The sequence below is a fragment of the Eulemur rufifrons genome, chromosome 19, assembly GCF_041146395.1.
Source record: "Eulemur rufifrons isolate Redbay chromosome 19, OSU_ERuf_1, whole genome shotgun sequence".
NCBI lineage: Eukaryota > Metazoa > Chordata > Mammalia > Primates > Lemuridae > Eulemur > Eulemur rufifrons.
This window is the reverse complement of record NC_091001.1, coordinates 72,702,644-72,726,381: the sequence shown is the minus strand read 5'-3', so window position 1 is coordinate 72,726,381 and position 23,738 is coordinate 72,702,644. Positions and strand designations below refer to the sequence as shown.

The 23,738-nt window shown below is 38.7% G+C and overlaps 1 protein-coding gene and 1 pseudogene across 1 annotated transcript in view; one reads left to right on the top strand and one right to left on the bottom strand.

Moving 5' to 3' along the window:
* The window catches only part of CCDC88A (coiled-coil domain containing 88A), a 123,290-nt gene extending 110,852 nt beyond the window's left edge, over positions 1-12,438 (bottom strand). The window contains exons 1-2 of the mRNA XM_069494280.1: positions 11,994-12,438; positions 11,801-11,901 (exon numbers count right to left, since the gene is read on the bottom strand). Coding sequence (XP_069350381.1) covers positions 11,801-11,901; positions 11,994-12,056 — 164 coding nt within the window. The 5' untranslated portion in view covers positions 12,057-12,438. The remainder of the gene's footprint in view (positions 1-11,800; positions 11,902-11,993) is intronic.
* A 6,018-nt stretch (positions 12,439-18,456) lies between these two features.
* Positions 18,457-19,673, top strand: LOC138399781 (tubulin alpha-1B chain pseudogene; annotated as a pseudogene).
* The last annotated feature ends 4,065 nt before the right edge of the window (positions 19,674-23,738 follow it).

Genomic DNA, 23,738 nt, shown 5'->3' with positions numbered 1-23,738 from the left:
GGATACTTCACTTAATATAATGGGTTCCAACTCTCTCCAGGAGAACCATAGAGATGTCGTATCTTCATCATTCCTTATAGCTGAGTAATATTCCATGGTATACATATACCACAGCTTACTAATCCAATCATGTATTGATGGGCATTTGGGTTGTTTCCACAATACAAATACTTAAGTTTTAAAAAAAATGAGATACTACAAGATTCTGAAACATTACATGTATATGCTATTTACAAAGGTGAAAATACAATCTAATTCATTTGCAAAGATTTTAAAAAAGAGTTAAAAAAATTAAGTTAACCTTCAAATATTGGGAACACTCAATACCCCATTTTCCCTGAACTTCAAGTTAACTGGGATTTTACTGTAGTTCACCTTTTTTCAATCAGTCTTAGTAAAAATGGATTGTGGTATTGTCTCCATTGGTCTTTCTCCATAACTTCTGTAAGCCAGCTCTTAATCAAGAACTAAGACCCAACACCTAAAACTAAACCATCTTTCATGGTGGTTTACCACCCAGGGAAAGGAGATAGTAATGCTGTCAATGACAATGTGAAGTTCACTTTTTTCTTCCTAGCCTTCACTAAGAAAGTAAGTCACATTAAGAATACACCATTTAGGCCAGGTACAGTAGCTCATGGCTGTAATCCTAGCACTTTGGGAGGCCAAGGAGGGAGGATTGCTTGAGGTCAGAATTTCGAGACCAGCATGAGCAAGAGCAAGACCCTGTCTCTACAAAAAGTAGAAAAATCAGCCAGGTGTGGTCGCACACACCTATATAGTCCCAGCTACTAGAGAGGCTGAGGCAGCAGGATAAGCTCGCTTGAGCCCAAGAATTTGAGGCTGCAGTGAGCTATGATGACGCTGTTTCATTCTAGCCTGAGGACAGAGTGAGACTGTGTCTTGAAAAAAAAAAAAAGAATACACCATTTTAAATTTTTTCCTGAAGAACTACTGAGATATTTAACAAAATTTTATTTTAATATAAGGATTATGTTAATAGAAAAAATTACCAGTTTTATTCCTTTCCCATTACATTATTTCTTAATTTTAAGACTATCGAAATTAAGCTATTTATTGCTATTTATTTATAGCTTTATAAAGAGTAAGGAATGCCTGAGCCAGAGCGAGGCTCTGTCTCTACTAAAAAAATAGGAAGAAATTAGCTGGATAACTAAAAATATATAGAAAAAAAATTAGCCGGGCATGGTGGTGCACGCCTGTATTCCCAGCTACTTGGGAGGCTGAGGCAAGAGGATTGTGTAAGCCCAGGAGTTTGAGGTTGCTGTGAGCTAGGCTAATGCCACAGCATTCTAGCCTGGGCAACAGAGCGAGACTCTGTATCCAAAAATAAAAACAAAAAAAAAAGAGTAAGGAATGAAGTTCCTTCTCAACTTTAGTTATATTCACTCTATTCTTTTACTCACCTATTAGTATGGTGTAACCTTGATCCTAATCACCATTCAGAATTGCAGCATCCAAAATCTCAAATTCTGAAAGTCCCCTCTGACCTCATCCTCCTTTCTATCCTCTCTCACTCCTTTACTTCTTTCTAAACCTCATCTTCCTTCATTCTTATTACAACCTCTAGTCTATCAGCTGCCTCCTGATGATATTAGTTTTCTTCTTTCTTTAATGCTCATACACTATTCATTTCAACTATTCTGCTAAGAATCTCTAGTATGTTTTTTCTCCCATCCCATATCTACTTATTCAGAATCTCCAATTCTAAATAAATTCTACAGATATTTTTGTCAGTTTCTGAGCAGCTAAGCATTCCTGGTTACTCAACCTTGTGGACTGGCTTCACTACAAATGTGTGGTTTCCAAATCTCAAATAAGCCATCAGTCCTGTATAACAATACTTGTATTCATCTTTAACTGACTCCTTTTGTGATTTCCTTCCAGCAGCCTTGCAAAATTTTTCTACTTTCCTCAAATGTCCTGATTCCTCCACTATTATTCACATCTTCATGTCTCTTTTCTTACTGTTTTCTTTGCTTAAAATATCCTTCCTTCCACTCCTTCGCTGTTTATGATTCTTGTTCACTCCAATTACTCCTAGTAAACTTTTTCGTGTCCAGCTCAAATGTTACCTCCTCCAAGAAGCCTTTCCTCCATGTAAATCATCACTAACCTCTTTGTGCCAAAACAGTATCAAGAACGTAATTCCACATCATAGCACAGATACCACATTGCAATTTGCTTAAATGCTCCTCTCCATTACTAGTGGACAAAGAATCATATCTCTAGCACCTGGCAGACAAACTGTTATATAGTAAACACTCAAACTATTCACTGTATGAATTGGTCTTTGATGAACCATCCCTTCATCCCTCTCTCTGAGTACTGTATTTATATCCTGTAAAGAGAGGCCTCTGCTCTGAGTTCCACTCTGGCCCTCCTCGGGCCACACGCTTCCACAGGAAGGGAGGTCTATGTAAACAAGGGGATGTGCCTATACACCTCCCCGCTTCTAGATGACACTCCAGGTACCTGGAACTCTGAAACTTCTTGCCCAAACACTTCTCACCCAATTTCAGGGTCTGCACAGGCCTCTTCCCAGGTCTGTCCTTAGGATGGACTATGCCACAGATATGTACACTCTTGGGGCAAGGAACAGTTGTTTGAGGAAGGAAGTACAAGAGCTTGGACTTGTGGCACGCAATGCAGGGTGTTCACAGGCATACGTATAAACCTCTTTGTCAAGCCAGAAAGAGCCAGGGATGGAGGGAGGAGGTTGGGCTCCATCACATTCTGCTGTGAAACTGTGACTATTTTCTGTTTTGTTGACCACTATACACCTAGTGCTGGTTGCTGTCATTATTTATCCATAAATTCTAAATTTGAACCTTTCAAGTTATTACAAAGGTATATTTTTCAGGATAAAAAGACTAGAACATGTTTAATGATTTGCTAGCCTAGTTTATAACCTTTAAATATTAAGGCCTATTATATTAAATGAATGCTTGCCCTAGGTACCACAAATGTTAGGAAGAGGAAGACCTCCTGTCTCTCACTCAGAGTAAAGCTAATGAGGTTTTATCAATCTAGTTTTATTATTAAATTAGTAAAATAGGGCTAAGAGAGGATAGGAATAAAATCAGGAATTAAGAGGACATTTAAGATTATTTTCCAATTTCAATAACTCGTGACTTATAACATTAAATGACTAATCCAGGATTTAAACTTATATATCTCAAGCCCATGCTTTTTGTCTCTATACCATACTGGATTTAAAAACAGCTAGTTTATACCATGTTAGAGGGGGTCATAAAAAGGGAAAAAAAAGAAAAATAACTAAAAGAACTAGTTTACAAATTAGACAGATGTCTCAATATCAACTAAAATCTCAAATATTATTTCTAAATATTATAACTTTATGCCTAACTGCTTCACGGATCCTAAAAGAAAGTCAATTGGTGTCTTTCTGAAAGAGTATAGTTAAGAATTGGTCTTCCTTTCCATCTATCCTGTGAGAACTAGTTTCCCACAACTAACCTATATTAAGGCCGGGTGTGGTGGCTCACGCCTATAATCCTAGCACTCTGGGAGGCCAAGGCAGGAGGACTTTTCGAGCTCAGAAGTTCAAGACCAGCCTGAGCAAGAGTGAGACCCTGTCTTTACCAAAAAGAAAGGAAAAAAAAAAAAACCCCAGCCCGGCATTGCGGTGGCACTTGTAGTCCTACCTACTTGGGAGGCTGAGGCAGAAGGAGCACTTAGAGCCCAGGAGCTGGAGGCTGCAGTGAGCTACAATGACATCACTGTACTCTACTCAAGGCGGCAGAGTGAGACTCTGTCTCAATAAAAACAAACAAGGTAACTGAACACCCCTCCTCACAACCTCCTACCCCTTCATATTAAAAAAAAAAATTAACTCATATTAAGAGAAAATTTCCAAAAAATTTTAAAAATACTTTCATCTGTAACAACTAGTTCACCTGTTCTTCTCTAGGCTCTCATCATTTCTATAGTTTAAATATGAGTCATACTGAGAATCAGGCAATCATGGACTGCTCTTGAAGGCATCAGTCCAATGTGAAGCTGTAGACAAAAATCTCAATATGTTGGACGTCATCAGGAAAGTTACGAGAAGCAACTTTCCTGATGATGTATATTAATATAGTATTGTATATACTATATTGCATACTATATACATGCTATGTATTACTATATATTATATACTATATGGTATAAAAAATACTGTACTAATACTATACAAAACCATGGACATGTTCTTACCACCTCACTGCAGGGGAGATGTAACATAGGTACGTAGGAAAAATATCCAGTAAAGACGATTAAAATAAGGGGAAAGAGAGAACAAAAGAAAAGGAGAAATAGAAGACAAACTAAAAAGTAAAACAAACTAAATTTCACAGTATTAAAATTAGAGTGAAGGCCGGCCACGGTGGCTGGGGCCAGGTGCAGTGGCTCATGCCTATATTCCCAGTACTTTGGGAGGCCGAGGTGGAAGGATCACTTGACGTCAGGAATTCAAGACAAGACAAACCTGAACAATATAGCCAGACCCTGCTTTTAAAAAAAAAAAAACTTCGAAAAATCAGCCAGGCATGGTGGTGCAAGCCTGTAATCCTAGCTACTCAGGAAGCTGAGGTGGGAGGATCGTTTAATCAAGGCTGCAGTGAGCTGGGATAGCACTACTGTACTCCAGCCTAGGCAAGAGAATGACCCTGTCTCTAAAGAAAATAAATGAATAAATAAATGGAGGGTGTTCTCAAAATTTTTGAAAATTAATCAGATTTTACAATATCTTCATTCCTTCAACATTTACTGAAAAGTTATGACATGCCAACTCCTATGCTAGGTGCTGGTGATACATGCTAGGTACTATGCTAGGTGCTGGTAATATGTAAGACAGAACATCTAGCCTCTAAATGCTCAGAATCTAGAGCGGCAGCTACTTTGGTAAAGGTACCACAGGATCATAGGAAAGAAAGCAATTAACTCCACCAGAGGCCTTCACAGCGTGTTAAAAGATGAACAGACATTTGCTAGGCAAACAAAGGGAGAAGGACAGTCCTGGGGAAATGATTATAATTATAGAAATACAACAATAAAGATATTAAGAGCTAATATGTATTGAGTATTTACTATATGCTAAGCACTGTGCATAAATTATTCTATTTGATTCTCATAATAACTGTGATTCTTTCTATCCCCAGTTTATAAAGAAACTGAGAAGTAACTTGCTAAAAGATCAAACAGCTATACAGAGTTGACACCAACAGAGATCATACAAAACTAAGCTGTGAACAATCATGACTTATTTGAGGAACCACAAATAAGTAGGTATGGTATAGCACAGGACAATGACAGCAACCAGCAGTGGGGACATAGTGGTTAACAGAACAGAAAATAGACACATCTGTCCCTGCCTTAGTAGAGATTATGTCTAATCCTTCCACCTTAACCAGGAAACATTATCTCCCATCTTATAAATATACACACTGAGATTTGGAGATGGTAGCTAGTAAGTAGCACTAATAAATAGCACAGCTAACTCAAGTCTGTCTGACTCAAAGCCCAAATTCATTCCACTTTACTACATACCTCCTTACTATTCCTTCATTCAACAAAAATATATCAAGAACCCACTGTATGTCAAGCACTGTGTTAGGAATAAAGAGATAAAAGATACAGTCCCTAGCTTCAGGAAACTCACAGGCTAATCAGTAGAGTCAAGCAAACCAAGAACTGCAATAAAGTGAGATAAAGGCTATCATCAAAGTATATACAGGGTCCTGTAGAAGCAAAAGAAGGACTATGTATCCTAGGATGAGCCAGGTAATGGCAGAGGAGGAATGAAGGTAAGTAGGAGTCAGTTAAAGAAAGCAACCGTGAGGAGGTGGAAAAGTATTCTAGGGAAGGGAAGAGTGTATGGAAAGGCACAGAGACATGAGAACGTAGCCTGTCTTGGGAACTACAAATTTGCTCAATCTTCACTAGTTTAGTTAAACTAGAGAAGCTGGCAGCAGTCAGATCACAAAGGAGTGTGGATATGTAAGCAATGTGTTTACCCTGAAGGCAATAGAAAGCTATTGAACCATTTTAAAGAGAGGAGTGACATGATAAAAACTGTGATTTCCAAATATCTTAGTCCATTTTGCCCAATAAGCATGGTGCCAGCATCTGTTTCTGGTGAGGGCCTCAGGAAGCTTACACTCATGCTGAAAGGGGGAGCAGGTATGTCACATGGTGAGAAAGGGAGCAAGAAAGAAAGGAAGAGGTGCCAGGCTCTTTTAAACAACTAGCTTTCACAGAGACAAACAGAGTAGGCACTCATTACCTTGGGGAGGTCAGCAAGCCATTCATGTGGGATCTGTTCCCTCCACCCAAGCACCTCCCTGTAAGCACCTCTAGCCAGGTCCCACCTCCAACACCAGGGATCAAATTTCAACATGAGAGCGGGAGGGGACAAACATCCACACTACATCAGAAAGTTTCATATGATCATAGATGGAAAGAAAACCTGAAGGGGGACAAGCCCAAAGGTAAGAAGACCCATCAGGGGCTATTGCATTAATCAAAGAGTTGGGACATACCTGAAAAATATAGGAGGTGTATCACAGAACTGGTAATAAGATAGCAATGCTGACTACATAAAGAGTGTGTTTTTAAAGAAGCAACACAAACAAAATTCAACAGATATTGTGAGGCCCAGGGAGAAAAGTTGAGAGTAATCTATCAAAAGAGTCAATGCCGTACTTAGCAAGAAAGCCTATATATTTTATATCATTTTAGGGGTTTTTTGGTTTGTTTGTTTTTTGAGACAGTCTTGCTCTGTCACTTTAGGTAGAGTGCAATGGTGTCATCGTAGCTCACTGCAATCTCAAACTCCTGGGCTCAAGCAATCCTCCTGCCTCAGCCTCCCAAGTAGCTGGGATTACAGGCACACCCCAGGACACCTGGCTAATTTTTCTATATTTGGTAGAGATGGGGTCTCACTCTTGCTCAGGCTGGTCTCAAACTCCCAAGCTCAAGCAATCTCCCACCTTGGCCTCCCAGAGTGCTAGTATTATAGGCGTGAGCAACCGTACCAGGCCTCATTTTAGGGTTATTATAGTCATAACATTAACACAAGCTATTTTTGAAATCTTAAGCGTTGACAGGACAAAGGGACATTTCTCAGTTAACTGCCTCTATAAAATAAATGGCTTCTTTAGGTACACTTTTTGAAGCTGATTCTTAAGAAATACTTAAGCAAAAGTTGGATGATCATGTGTTAGGACTTTAATTAAAAAGGATTTTCACAGATGACTTTTGAAGTCCCTTCAAACTCAAGATTCTAAAAGGAGAAGAAAAGCTGTAACAAGTATTTCATAATTATCAAGTGTCCCAAGTATAGATTTCTATAGCTATCTAATGCGACTGAATCCTAGAGAATAATTCTAAATATTGTTCTGATATTATTAAAATTTTCTCAGTACTTAAAACCCTAACATATCCATATTTTCAACTGTTTAGGTAATATGAATAGCACACTTTAAAATTTTATGATTATGAAATTAACTACAATGTCATAAATTCCTTAAAGAATTGTAGGAATATTCAAAATGGGCTACAGAACTGAATGACATGTCAAACAGGAAAATAATTATTTCTACTTCACTGCCACAAAACCCCAAGCCTGATAACTAACAAGGAAGAAAAATATTTCATTCTGTTGAAGTAGGAAAATGCCCTGCAGCATGCAGACGAGTTAGCCCATCATTCTAGATCTCTAAATAGCTTCCCTCTTCCCATCAGTTAAAGATGACTGATGCCATGTTACAAGTTCTTACAGAGACTCTTTGATTCAAGGAACTACTCAATGAAATCCACGGTTCATGTATGCATACAGTGAATCTCAAGTCAGTGAACAGAGTCCAAAATTATAAGGCAGAATCAGTCAGTAAACAGTGTCGCGAAGTCAACTCTTCACTTTCAAGGAGTTTGGGTTCAAAAAGGCAACACCAGAGTTACTAAATTAATCAATTTCCTTATTCTTAAGAAACACTTCGGGTGAAAAAATTCTATAATAAGGCTTCTGTAAGAAAAGTCTATGTCATATCTAAAAGCAGTAATATTAAACTAACAGAGCAAAAAATGTAATTACAAGTATACAAACAGCCAGGTGCAGTGGCAAGTGCCCACTGGCCCAGCTGCTCTGGAGGCAGAGGTAGAAGGATCACTTGAGGCCAAGTGTTTGAGGCTGCAGCACACTATGATCACACCTGTGAACAGCCACTGCACTTCAGCCTGGGCAACATAGTGAGGCCTCCATCTCTAAAACAACAAAGAAAGTATATAAACAGATTTCCACTGCCAGCCAAGATAGAATAACAGAGACCAAATTACCCTCCTGACTGAAACAATGGAGGGGGGAGAAAAAGACAAAATATAAAACATTTTGCAAGACACTGGGACATCAGGCAACAAAGGACAATGAATCCCTGATAGATGGGAAACAAGCATGAGTCCAACAACTGTTCCAGCTTACTGCCTTGAAAAAGCTTCCAAGCCACAGAACAGGGAGGGGGGAACCCAGGCGGAGCACAGTGGTCTCCTGAAGTTAAGGAGACAGAACTGCGTCTGAAGACAGCAAGGTGGCTAAAGTACACAGAGCAGAGTACCTGAGAGGAGAGAGCTACACAGAAAGATCTGCAGCGGGTATCCTTCAAGTCTTCAGCTGAGTATTCATCAGTTCACAGTGTGAGGAAACTACCCAAAAACAATGAAAAGAACCACCAAAAAGGATTAGAGGAAACACCAAAGAGCTCCTGTTCTCACCAGGCAGAGTATTCAGAAAGAAGGGTTTTGCCTCAATATTGAGACAAAGTGGTACTGTCTAACAGAACTTAAAACCAAGTCCCCAAAAGATCAAACAGTTTTCAAGTAACTTAATGCATCCCAGAGCAAAGCTCAAGATTTTTGTATTTGATGGAATACAAAAATATCCAGCAGCCAACAAGGTAAAATTTCAAATGTCTGGCATCAAATAAAAATTTACCAGGAATTCAGAAGCAAGAAAACACAATCTACTAATGGGGAGAAATATCAATCACTCAAAATCAACCCAAAAATGACACAGATAGAATTAGTAGATATGAATATTAAGCCAATCATAACTGTATTGTATATGTCCAGGAATCTACAGAAAAGACAGAGCATGAAAAATACAGACACGGAAGATATAAAAGACAATTTCCAGAGATAAATCTATAATGTCTGAAATGAAAAATGTGCTGGATAGGATTAAGAGCAGATTAAACAGTACAGAACAAAAGATTAATGAATTTGGAGACATCGAAATAGACTATCCAAAATGAAACAAAGAAAAAGACGAAAAAAATTGATTTGAACATCAGAAAGTTTTCAGATGTCAAGCAGCCTAACATACATGCGATTGGACTTCCAAAAGGAGGAAAGAAGACAAATACATATACATACATGCACATTTGTAGAAATAATGGCTGAAAATTTTCCAAATTGGGTAACAATTATAAACCCACAGATGCAAGAAGCTCATGAAACTCCAAGCACAAGAAACATGAAGAAAAATATATAAACAGTTTCAAAGGGTTCTTGCTCACAAATTCTATAACTAAATGTAATCTAGAATTTAGACTAAGGCTAACCTTTAGGTTAACTTACTGGGTACAGAGTTACAACTGACACTTTAATAGAGTACACTAAATCACACATTAACCTGAGTAAAGCACTTAAAATAAATCCTAATGATTTCAAAATTAGCAAAATATAACTTTTAAAACAATGTACATTCTGTTGCTCTATCAGATAATTTATTAAAATAAATTTGTGTTGATCTTATTTTGGCAAATTATTTTTAAAAAAAGGCAAAGACATATTTCTTTTTTCCCTTTAATTTATATAGGTCATTCAGAACAGAATTGGGACACTGAAAAAACTTCTAAAGAAACTGGGAGGTGGAACTGAAAATACAGAAGCAGACTTGAGGTTTAGAAAGGAGTAAGTCCTCCCCCAAAAAAACAACAACCTGGCAACCACTATTTTGAAACACCATCATTTTCAAAATATGTTTTTATATATATTTTAAATATAAAACCATATTCAAAGTGGAAACAAACTAACGTGTTTTTAGCACCTCAACGAACTACTTAGAACTCCAAAAAAAATCTAAATTTTTTTGGAAAAATAATCATTCAAGTAAAAACCATTAAAGTAGAAAACTAAAGTAATATATTTTCCTATTTTTGTGAATACACCTATTTTTTAGCACAGAAATTCAAAATTTTCTGTCTAAAAACAAGCAGCTGAAAAGATATAAGAGAACAAGTTCTGAGTATCTACTCTAATGGCTACACTTCCTGTCATGTGCGTTCCCTAAAATAGAAATCAGTTTAATTATTGTACCTTTTTGCTTAGGAAATAGTGGGATATTTCAAAGATAAAAAACAATTCCATGGTACAGCTGTCAAAAATACATTTACTAACCCTGGAAAAATTAATGTCTACACTCTTTTTTCTCTTTCTTAAGGAAAAAATATATATGCATTTAAATAACATACATTTCTTTGGGTGCCTATGCAAATAAAACAGTTTAAAAATGTACAGTAGTATAATAATATTTCCCTGTAGGATCAACACACACATGAAAAACAGCACACAAATCTCTTTGAGCATAGAGACTACAGATGTCTTTGAGCATACAGAGAAGTTAACACTAGAATAGTTATTTAAGGATCGACTTCTACCCTCTTTTACAGAGAAAAATAATTTCCAATAAAATACAAAAATGATATTTTATATGTAAGATTATCAGAGCAGAATAGACTTATTCTCTAGTAACAACTACTTATGAATAATGTACTAATTTCCCACATATATAAAAGATAAGAAGGTCTTCAAATCAAAAGTTCCAAACCACTTTTGCAATCAGAGTCTATTCAAGAGAAATAAGGCTAAATACACATTATATTAAGCACCACTGAAATATTCAGTTTGATAACTTTAATATAAGTACTTAGAATACAAGCATGCTGTAATACCTGTAATGATAAAAATGGAGTTTTTTACTAATCCAGCTACCAATATGCCTTTAATATTCAATTCCCATCTCAAAAACATACTTTCCAACTTAATACAAACCCAGTATTATAAACATAAAAGACAAAGATTTGCCTACTAAATCACCTAGCTGTCACCAAGACTTCACTTACTTGCATTTTAAAACTTCTATGAATACCTTAAAATGATGCCTACAACATTAAGCAATCTAATAATTGATACAATAGATCAACTAATTAGACTTCAGTTATTATAGGCATTTAAATTACTTGCTACAGCAAGAGTCCTCACCAATCAGAACTGTTGTTTGAAATACTCTCCTGAAATGTTTCAAAATTTGAGCCATTTATTTTCAGATACAAAGGTTAATAAAAAAAAAAATTCTGCATCAAATGCAGGTAACTTCACAGACAAGTCTTTTTTCCCCTCTTAGGAAACCAGATTTGTCATTCTCTCTTATTTTACCAAATTATCAAAGAAGACACAATGTGGTTTGGATTTTAGCACTGTAGACAATAAGTGACAATACATAGTTGGCAGAATGAAAAATTAAAGTTCCACGATTTTAACAGGTAAAATTACTGGGCTGTGATATATGGGCTGGGCATTCCTTTCAAGATCCAATTCTTAAGCCACCTGAATTTTTCTAGCCAAAAAACCAAATTAGGGGCTTAAAACGTAATGTCTCAAAGTTCACCGCATGCTATTTTTAAAAGAAAACAAGTTACCTAGAAAAGACAGAACTTACATTTGGAGCATGACCTGGTTCAAGAATACCCCATCCACCAAAGCCACATATTCATCCAGGTTGGTCCCATTTCCTGCAGCCAGAGGTCCAAACGTTTTAACCTAGAACAGAAGAATCATCACATGAACGCCCACCTCCATCTCTGCAGCCACAAATAATGCAGCAAAATATACAATAAAGGACACCCACTTACCCAAGTGACCAAGGGGCTGGTCATGAACTGCTCCAGAAGGGGAGTAAAAACCTCGTTCTCCATTTTACAGACTATGTTTGAAAAAAGGAACTACCACAAAAATACGCCTAGGGAATTGGTCACTAAACGCTGAAGAAGTAAGTAGAAATCAATGAAAGTCTATTTTGGCAAGGGAGGAAAAACCCATCGTGGAGGAGGGGAAAACTCTCTCTCCTCAAAAAACACCCCAGAGGGAAACCAGCCAAAATCCCGAGAAGTGGCTTCGACGGCCACCACGAGCGGCAGCCTTCACTGGAAATGTCTGTACCGGGAGAGGAGTGGCAGAGAAAAGGCATCTGGAGGAGGAAGGGAAAAGGGGCTGGAGCACAAGACAAAAAGCCCGTCAAGGTTGCCCAGCTCCTGGAGGAGCCAGACCAGAGAAACTGCCCCCAATGAATTAATCCCAACGTGGACTAAATGAAACACCACGTTAGATACCACGTTTAGGATTCCGAGGGGCCGCCAGGCTCGACCTTGCGTTCCGCTCTACACGTTCCACCCACCAATGGGCATGGAGCCCCTACGACCCGCGGAGCCTCCCCTGCCCGCAGCCCCTCACCACCGACAGGCAGGGATCGCCCCTGTCCCCCGACGAGGCACCATCCCTCCGCAGCCCCCAAGTCTTGCTCCAGCCCCCTTCCCCTCCCAGGGGGTGGGGGCCTGAATGTGTGTCCCTAACCCCCCAGCTTCTTGAGCTCCGCCAGCCTTTTCAGCGCGCCTCTGGGAAGCCCTGGCACAAAAGTCACCGACGAGCTCCAGCCTCCTCCTCCGCCCTATCTGGAGGAGCCGGAGTAACGGCCTCAGAACCGCAGTGCCGCATCACACCCCACCGCTCACCGCCCACCGGCGCCGCCAGCCCGCCGTCAAAGGGAGCGCGCTGCTCCCTCCGCGCCGATATCCTTCCGCCGGCTCCCCGCCCCTCCCGCGCCCCTGCCTCTGGATTGTAGGAGAAGAAAACCGCTGCATGAGCGCGCTCCCGAGCGAGCGCGCCCCTGGGCTAGCCCCGCCGCCGCCCAGATCCTGGCGGCGGGCGCGACCGTGAACGCGCGCTCGCTGCAGCTGCTGCGGTGACCCGCTCCTCTCTCGCGCCCAGGACGGTTGCCAGGGCCTGGGGGGCGGGGATGGGGAGGGCAGAGGAAGGGGGTCTGTCTGCTCGCTCAGGCCTAATTATGGTTTATTTCCTCCCGGAGTGCCTTCTTTGATGTGTGAAGGAAGGGGAACGAAATCCTTCTCGTTTAAACATGAGGGATGCAGACAGCCTTTTTCGGACAGTTTGATTTGATCTGTTAAGCATGCTTTCTCCCCAGCAAAATGGAATAGGAAAACTCACTGCAGCAAATGGCAGAGAGACTTGAGCCACAACTTGATTTTTTTTCTTCTTCTCCTTCTCCTCCTCCTTCTTTTTTTTTTTTTTAAATCCAGTCCACTAAAGCATGAATGTTCTTCAGAGTCGCAAGTGACATATAGTGGGATTCTAAATAACCAAAGCTGTCTTTCAACATGTTGATATTCCCTGACTGGAGCGAACGTGATTCAGACATTGTTTTTTGACTATTTGGCCATTGAAAACAATCCAAACAAAATCAAGAGCTACAAAGAGGAAACATTTGGAAGTTATCCAAGTTGGGTGACAAATAAACAGATTACATATTTGTCATAAATCTCTATGCTATGCACGACTGGAACCTCAAAATAATTTTAACAGTTCCCTAACAAAATCAAATGTTACTCCTCCTCATTTCAAAGGAAAAATCAAGACCTTGTTCCCGCGATAAAATGGGCATGTAAAATGCAATCTTTTTTTGAGAAAATATGGTATTATGATTTTACAATGTGCTGTTTACATTTGCATAAACACCTACTTTGAGTACTTATATATTTTAAATTAGCAGTAAAAATGTTTTTGTTATAACACTGAATTAAAAAACAGCACAATTTCTTAATTAGGTAGTTGGGAGCCCTGGCTCTGGAGTCTTCCTGCTTGGTTCCAATTCTTACCAGCTGTGTGAGCCTAGGCAAGTTACTGAGCCTCTCTGTGCTTCAGTTTTTTCACATGTAAAGCAGGGATAATAATAAGGTTAAACTGACAGTTTACAGTAGGTGTTCTAGAAACGTTATTGATGTTTTTATGATTATTCCCTCTAAATGAAGAATCTTTAGGAAAAATTTGAGATGTAACCTCTCCTACTTTACTTCAGTTACAGGAAAAAGGATTTTGGTTTGGAAAGTAGAGAAATAAATGCCTTTCTAAAATCACCTTAAGTAAAATTAGGATACATTCTTGTGGCACTTCGCTAGATGACATACAGAGTAGAACCTTGCATTCCCCTGTATACAAGCCAGTACACAGCCTTTAGTCATCCTGGTAGCTAACAATCTTTTCCTTCTGCTCTTGATGACTCTTTGTTAACTGCAATCCTTTATTTGGTGAATGAAATGCAGACAAAGGAGAATGGGTACCAAGAAGAAAGCATTGCTTTTAGGAGCAGCACAATGCCTTACGTGTCCACTTGTCTTTGTAATCCCTTAGAAGGTTGACAAAACAACATGGAAGTATTTATGCCTATTCTTGGGTTTGTCCTAAAACAGACCAACCTGCTACATTCACAGATGAAAAACCCATAAAGTATTAACACCAAGTATGGCAGGTTAAGGGCATTTTGCAGTGCTGACTGACGGGTTATCACAGGAGTCGTACATTAAGATAGCATTGTTTATCCAATTTACATTTAGTACTCCGCCCTCACAGAAATCTGGATTCCCCTTTAGAGCCAGATGGTCCCAGATGCTTCCTGGTCTATCTTTAGGTTTTACACATACACATACACATACACACACACATACACATACACACACACATATTCAACAAAGAAACATGAGGAGTTAATTGTAAAAACAGGAAACTTTAGACCAGACTGAGGTCTGGAGGAACTTATTTGAAAACCTACCAATTCACAATTCTTTAGTTTAACAGCAGCCTTAAAAACACTTTATAATATCTCAAGAGTACAATCAGGAAACTTCTCTGTCTGGCTAAAGAGGGATTGTACGTTATACACAGTTTAATGGTCTTTGAATTGCAATGTCCTGCAAGATTAAATCGAAAAGTTTCCTGTCCTCCTTTCACTGAGGAAGAGATTTCTCAAGATTTCTTCAAAGTACTTTTGTATTGTACTTTGTAGTCATTTATTTGTCCTGATTGCATCCTTTCTTAGAATGTTAAATCCAGCAGGAAAAGACTTCGGAAAAATCATACCCAGCTGGCTAGGGTATAAGTTCTTTCCTCAGCTCTCTTCTTATTCAAAACTATGTAGTTGGAATGGATCATGGTCCCATTTAGAAATCACTAGAGAATGATTTTCCCCTGCTATCATCATTGAGGCTCTCCTCTCCAGGTTACACATACATAATATTACCCATATACCAAAGGCACCCATATCTACCTCTACCCATGTCTGTCTTGATCTACACTGTAGGAGATGATAGACTCACCTAGAATCAAGCATCTTGGTGACAAATATTTTTTAAGTACAGATTTGCAAAACTAATCACATTCATAAGCCAGTACAATAAAAAATAACCCAGTACAGCAGCAGAATGGCACCATTGTTTATAGTAGCCAAAAAGTGGAAAAAACCCAATGTCCATGGACTGATGATGAATAAATAAAATGTGGTATATAGCCATACAATGGAATATCATTTGGCAATAAGATATTATGAAGTACTGACACATGATACAACATAGATGAACCTTGAAAGCATATGATAAGTGAAAGTTAATCACAAAGGACACCATATTGTATGATTCCATTTATGTGAAAAGTCCAGAAGAAAGAGATCTATAGAGACAAAAAGTAGATTAGTGGTTGCCTAAGGCTGGGAAATGGGGGTGAAGCCTTCATATTTTAAGAAAATGAAAATATTCTAAAATGATTGTGGTGATAGATGCACAACTCTGTGAATATCCTAAAAGCCTTTGAATTGTACACCTTAAATGGCTGAATGGTATGGAATGTGAATTTATATCTTAATAAAGCTCTTTTTTTTTTTTTGGAGATAGGGCCTCACTTTGTTGCCGAGGTATGAGGGCAGTGGCGAGATCATAGCTCACTGCAACCTCAAACTCCTGGGCTCAAGAGATCCTCCTGTCTCAGTTTCCTGAGTAACCAAGACTACACCCAGATAATTGTTCTATTTTATTATAGAAACAGAGTCTCACTATGTTGCTCAGGCTGGTCTAGAACTCATGACCAAGAGTTCTTCCCACCTCAGTCTCCCAAAGTGCTAGGATTACAGGTGTGAGCCACCACACTTGGCCTCAATAAAGCTTTAAAAAAAAAAAAAAAAAAAAAAAAACCTCACAAAAAGACAGCTGCACTCGAATGTTTATAGCAGGACAATTCACAATTGCAAAGATGTGGCTACAATCCAAATGCCCATCAATACATGAGTAGATTAACGAAATGTGGTATATGTATACTATGGAGTATACTCAGCCATAAAAAAATGGTGAATTAATACCTTTTGTAACAACCTGAACGGAACTGGAGCCCATTCTTCTAAGCGAAGTATCATAAGAATGGAAAAACAAACACCACAGGTACTCACCATTAAATTGGACCTAATCAAACAACACTTATTTGCACATATGGAAATAAAATTCATCAGAAATCAACAGGTTGGAGGGGGGAGGAGGGGATGAGTAAATTCACACCTAACAGGTACAATGCACACTATCTGGGTGATGGACACAATTATAACTTTGACTCATACTGTCTAAAAGCAATTTATGTAACCAAAATGTTTGTACCCCTGTAATACTCTGAAATAAAATAAAATTGAATTAAAAAAAACTCAGTTTCTATGCCTGTCTTAAAAAAAAAAAGAAAAAAGAAAGAATGGCATCATTGCCTCATAAAGATTTTTTAATGTCACCAATAAATCCAATCTCACAGACATTTCAAAAGGGCCCTATTGATCTAATGAGTAAGATCATTCTTGATCTAATAAATAAGATTTTTAAATCACCTAAGAATATAGAAGGCATATGTTTTAATTATCCAGCTCAGTTTTAAGAGAAATAAGAGAGAGAGGAAATTGGGCAGGTTAATTAACTTCACTGAGCATCAGTTTCCTCAGTTGTAAAATGGGCACATTACTGGACATCTGCTTAGACCAATGGACTTGTTGATCTGTCCTGTATCTCAACTGGAGAGAAAAGGAAAGTTGGAAAGACCTGACAGGGAACGGAGAGGGGTCCTCCTTTCAAGCCACTATCAAATATTTTTCTCAAATGCCCTATTGCTGTGTTCAACACAAAGTGAACTATCTCAGATTTACCATAATATTCCACGTGCCTGTGAAATACACATGATACCATCCCTATCCAGAATGGTCTTTCCTGCTTCCTAGCCAAGCCAACTCTCACTCATCCCCCAGGATTCAAGTATTAATATTACTTCTCTAGGAAGCATTCCGCCACCTCGGGATGAGTTGACCACTTCCACTTTGGTCCCTGCCGAGTATCAAATCTCCCCTTTATTTCTGCAACTAGCTTTGAAAGGCATGTATTTGCCTATAATCTCTTCTCCTGAGTGACATCATTTTATTCATCTTTGTATCCCTACATTTCAGGCTGTCTCAAAAAAATTAAAATTAAAAAAAATTTTTTCAGAGAAAAGCTTAGAAGAATACTAAACATCATATAATCTTTTATTTCTCAATCAGCATATAATGACATTTATCCTTCTCAACACCCAGTGTTTCATTTTTTATCATTTTGATGGAAATTTTCTAAAAATGTGTTATATTTTTATTTATTTATTTTTAAATAGCTTTCTTATCATGAGTGTGGTCACTGAAGTAACATCATTTTGTTTTTGTTTTTGTTTTTGTGAGACAGGGTCTCTGTTGCCCAGGCTAGAGTGAAGTGATGTCATCATAGCTCACTGCAATCTCAAACTCCTGGGCTCAAGTGATCCTCCTGCCTCAGCCTCCCAAGTAGCTGGGACTACAGGCATGCACCATCATGCCAGGATAATGTTTCTATTTTTAGTAGAGACAGGGTCTTGCTCTTGCTCAGGCTGGTCTCATACTCCTGACCTCAACCAATCCTACCCCCTTGGCCTCCCAGAATGCTGGGATTATAGGCATGAGCCACTGCGCCCAGCCTGTTGCATTTTTAAATATATTTAAATACATATAACAGCATATTCTGAACATAAATTGACCTTTTCTTAAAGAAATGACATCATCACAATTGATCTAATTAATTGTGTTGTACTTTTAATATAGTCGTAAATTCAGAGGCTTTAAAAAGAGCAAGGGAGTGCGTAACTTACCTTGACTCTTAGCTTGTCAAGGACGGTAACCAGGATGCCGTGTCTGCTCCTTTCGCCTTTGCTTCCTAACCTGTAGCCACCATGCATGAGTGCATCTCCATCCATGTTGGCCAGGCTGGTGTCCAGACTGGTAATGCCTGCTGGGAGCTCTACTGCCTGATGGCCAAATGCCAAGTGACAAGACCATTGGAGATGATTGGAGGAGATGATTCCTTCAACACCTTATTCAGTGAGTTGGGTACTGGCAAGCCTGTGCCCAGGGCAGTGTTTATAGACCGAGAACCCACAGTCATTGACAAAGGTCGCACTGGTACCTACCACCAGCTCTTCCACCCTGAGCAGCTCATCACAGGCAAGGAAGATGCTGCCAATAACTATGCCTGTGGTCACTACACCATTGGCAAGGAGATCGTTGACCTTGTCTTGGACTGAATTCACAAGCTGGCTGACCAGAGTACAGCTCTTCAGGGCTTCTTGATTTTTCCACAGCTGTAGTTGAGCCCTACAACTCCATCCTCACCACCCACACCACCTTGGAACACTCTGATTGTGCCTTCATGGTAGACAATGAGGAGGCCATCTATGATATCTGTCAAAGAAACCTCGATATTGAGCGCCTGATCTACACTAACCTGAACTGCCTTTTTAGTCAGATTATATCCTCCATCACTGCTTCCCTCAGATTTGATGGAGCCCTGAATGTTGACCTGACAGAATTCCAGACCAACCTGGTGCCCTATCCCCACATCCACTTCCCTCTGACCACATATGCCCCTGTGATCTCTGCTGAGAAAGCCTACCGTGAACAGCTTCCTGTAGCAGAGATCACCAATGCTTGCTTTGAGCCAGCCAACCAGATGGTGAAATGTGACCCTCGCCATGGTAAATACATGACTTGCTGCCTGTCATACCATGGTGATGTGGTTCTGAAAGATGTCAATGCTACCATAACCACCATCAAGACCAAACGCAGCATCCAGTTTGTGGATTGGTGTCCCACTGGCTTCAAGGTTGGCATCAATTACCAGCCTCCCACTGGTGGTGACCCGGCCAAGGTAGAGAAAGCTGTGTGCACGCTGAGTAACACCACAGCCATTGCCGAGGCCTGGGCTCATCTGGACCACAAGTTTGACCTGATTTATGCCAAGCATGCCTTTGTTCACTGGTCCGTGGGTGGGCGGATGGAGGAAGGAGAGTTTTCTGAGGCCCATGAGAACATGGCTGCCCTTGAGAAGGATTATGAAAAGGCTGGTGTGGATTCTGTTGAAAGAGAGGGTGAGGAAGGAGAGGAATACTAATTATCCATTCCTTTCTGCCCTGTAGTATGTCATACTCCCAGAATTTTAGCTTTAACATTAGCTGACAGGTATTAAAGCTTTCTGGTTAGATTGTTTTCACAGTGGGAATCATGTCTCACTTTTCCATGTGTATCTGTAGGACTTTTTCCATCATGTCTTAAAGTAAAGGCTTTAAAAAAAAAAGTGCAAGGGTGTTCTCACAGGCTTCAGACAAACAAGTTTTGAGTTTTATTTTACTTTAAATAGTTTTCCTATCTTCTTTTGTGGCTAACAATATCTCTACCTATCTGTAGTCTTCATTAAAATTTACTGCTTCTAATTTTCTGTGTGCTAGGAATACACAGATTGTTAAAACTGTTTGAAAGAATTAACCTCTGAGTGAAGACCTGGTGAGCTTTCCTAATATGAGTAAAATCTATGGATTTGTGATAGGCCTAAAGTGTCTCTTCATGTACTGTTTTGCTTACTTTCAGTTTCCATTTTTTTTTTTTTGGAGGCACAGTCTGGCTCTGTTGCTCCAGCTAGAGTACAGTGGCATCATCCTAGCTAACTGCAACCTCAAACTCCTGGGCTCAACCTTCTGAGTAGCTGGGACTACAGGCATGCACCACCACGCCTGGCTAATTTTTTCTATTTTTGGTAGAGATGGTGTCTCACTGTTGCTTAGGCTGGTCTCCAACTCCTGGTAAAACAGACTTTTAGAAGGTGAAAAAATAACTCTCCTATTCTGATTGTAAGCCTATTCCCAACCTCCACTATTTACCCATTTATATCCTACAGACAGACATTGGCAATACCCAGTTGAAACAGAACCTAGACTATGACAGAACAGATGATGGATCATTAATAAAATAGATCACATCCCATGTGGTAGGCACCCGCCTCATGGTGAAGATTACAGAAGTATAACTGATAAACTATACAGCATGACACAAAAGCTTAAGATCTTCTAATAAAAGAGATATAAACTGGGTATTCTTGAGTATAACAATACCATCTTCAGGGCATGACTTGAATTTGTCACACAGCATTCCCCTCTTTAAGATAAATAAGCAAGAAGATTTCTACATAAAGACCCATTGGTACTTTTATGCTACTGAAAATGTGTGAGATAAAACAATTAAAAGCATCTAATCATAGGAAAAAAATGTAGATCTGCTTCAATATTAAAAAATACAAATTACAGATGACAAATATTACAGTCATAATAAACATTACAAACATTATCTGAAGACATTATTTCCTTCTGTTGAATGGTAGTAGGGAAATATATAAAAATGTATATACTGATACATGACTATGTATTTGATGTTTTGCTGTTGAAAAGTTAAAATTTACATGAAACTTATTTAAAAATTTAAAATTAAATGTTTTTATTTCTTAATTTTCAATCATTATGTGCCAATTAATTATTTTCTTAAAGTATTAGCTTGAGAAGAGTCCTCAGACTCAATTTTATTCCATAAATTTCATAAACTAAAGATCTACCATTGGTTTCTCATGCTAAAATAACAATAGAAAATACTCAGTTACATTAAGCTAACAATGTTTTTTAAATTATTTTATTTTTTCATTATAAAAACAATATATGTCATTGTCATATTTGGAAAAACATCAACAACACATAAAGAAGAAACTTAGAACAACATATAATTCTACTGCTCAGAGGTTAATATATTGCTGTATTTGTTTTATCATATTTAAAAGAATTGTACCACTCTTAAAAGACCACCAGAAAATATGGCAATGATCAAAGGTTGAACATGTCTCTCAGTTTGAATTAAATGCAGTTTTACTAATAATATTTATCATGCGTTAAGTGTGTAACGCAGGTTAACAATTTTTAAACATCAGACCCCAAATTCCCATAATCATATGTGAAATGTGACTAATAAATATTACAAAAGAATAAAAATATATTCTCTGGGTTTAGCATAAAACTGAGGTTATGATTTCTAAATGTGACAGTATATTCTCACTTTATTAATCAATATTTATTGAACTACTTATGTGTAAGATAAGTATGTTAAGCATGCAAAACACAAAGAAGATTGTATCTAAATGAAGACAAAAGAAATAAAACTGCAAATACTGTATGTCATCCAATCAATTAGTTCAGAAATTGGCAAACTTTTTCTGTAAAAGGCCAGATAATAAATATTTTAGGTTCTGTGGTCTGTGAGGTCTCTGTTGCAACTACTCAACTCTGCCATTGAGCATGAAACAGCCATAGACTGTATGTAAGGAAATAGGTGTGACTGTGTTGTAGTAAAACTCTATCTACAAGAAGAGATTGTAGAACAGGTTTGGCGCCCTAGGCCATAGTTGACCTCTAAACTAGTTGAACGCATTGGATCCAAACAAAACAAAAAATGAGATTGACTTTTTCCCCCAGTGAATTAATTAACTTTACAAACAATTAAATAAACCATCCAACTATATGGTATAGTTCTCTTCTGCAATTGTGGAAGTGGTCTACAAGTTGCTAGGAAGCTGAATTTCATTATTCTAGTATATCAGATATACTTCAAATTGCTTTCAGTCTCTCATTATGTTACCATTTTAAATGGTGAAATGATTTAGAGAAGTGTGGGGAGTTAAGTGAACCAACATGGGGTGGTGAAGGACTTGGGGAGGAGCAATAGCAAGGAGCTGTTCTCACCCCTAGGCCTGAAGGGGCAAGAAGAGGGGTGTTGCCTGAACTCTGAAAGACCTGGAATCTTGGAAGAGAAGCCACTAGACAGGAGCTATGTCCACAGAGGATGGAGACATCACCATAATCATGATGCAAAAGAAAGCAAATAAATATCCCAATCTCTCTGCCCTCCTCACTTATATTTTGGGCCAGTGCCTCCCCACTGGCTGGACCCCACTGAAAGTGGAGAACAAGAGACCCCAAATGATGCAGTCTACCTCCGGGCACAGAGAAGAACAGAGCATGACAGTGGACCAGAGGCCCCAAAAGAAGACTCTGTAGCACACAACTGCATGTGAAAAGTGCAGATAACACCTAGAACCAATTCTATAGATTTTCTGGTAGCCAGAAAAGATGGCAATTATGTTCAAATTAACAGAAGCTTAAATTTTTGGTAGCATGTCATAAAGAAACAGACGGAGCTGACAAGGATGTTAACAACCTGCCATAAACTTTGCGGCACATCTATAATCTGTTAATGGAAGGTATTAACCAATATTTTTTTTACTGACAAATATATGGTATTAGTGCCTTGCAGTATCTTGCAAATAGTATATGCTCTATATTAGCTGAATGAATTAATTTGTTGAAATAATTAATTCTTGGCCGGGCGCGGTGGCTCACGCCTGTAATCCTAGCACTCTGGGAGGCCGAGGTGGGCGGATCATTTGAGCTCAGGAGTTCGAGACCAGCCTGAGCAAGAGCGAGACCCCATCTCTACTAAAAATAGAAAGAAATTATATGGACAGCTAAAAATATATATAGAAAAAAAATAGCCGGGCATGGTGGTGCATGCCTGTAGTCCCAGCTACTCGGGAGGCTGAGACAGGAGGATCGCTTGAGCTCAGGAGTTTGAGGTTGCTGTGAGCTAGGCTGAAGCCACGGCACTCACTCTAGCCTGGGCAACAGAGTGAGACTCTGTCTCAAATAAAAAAAAAAAAAAAAAAAAAAAGAAAGAAATAATTAATTCTTCATAGCTTCATTTAAAGAATTTGATTTTTTTCCTGTGGAATAGCTTGACATTAAAAAAGAACTTGATTTCTAAGTAGCAGGAAATGTAATTTATTAAAAGACATTATTTTAAAAGAAAATAACAAAATAAGGTGAGAGTGATTGTGGGACACAAGTTACCTATGATTCGCTTACCTGTGTCCCCCATTCACAGTAGAAACTGAAACTAGAAGCTCTACACAAAAACCAATGTTCACTAAAACCCATTCAATAAACATTTATTTAGAATGTATACCCGTTTGAACTCACTCGTCATTTTGTTTAACAAAAGCAAAATGGATAACAAATAAGAGTTTATGCCCTTCACTTATATTTGATAAAATTTGGTGAGCCTTTTCCAAAATAATTATGAAATCAAC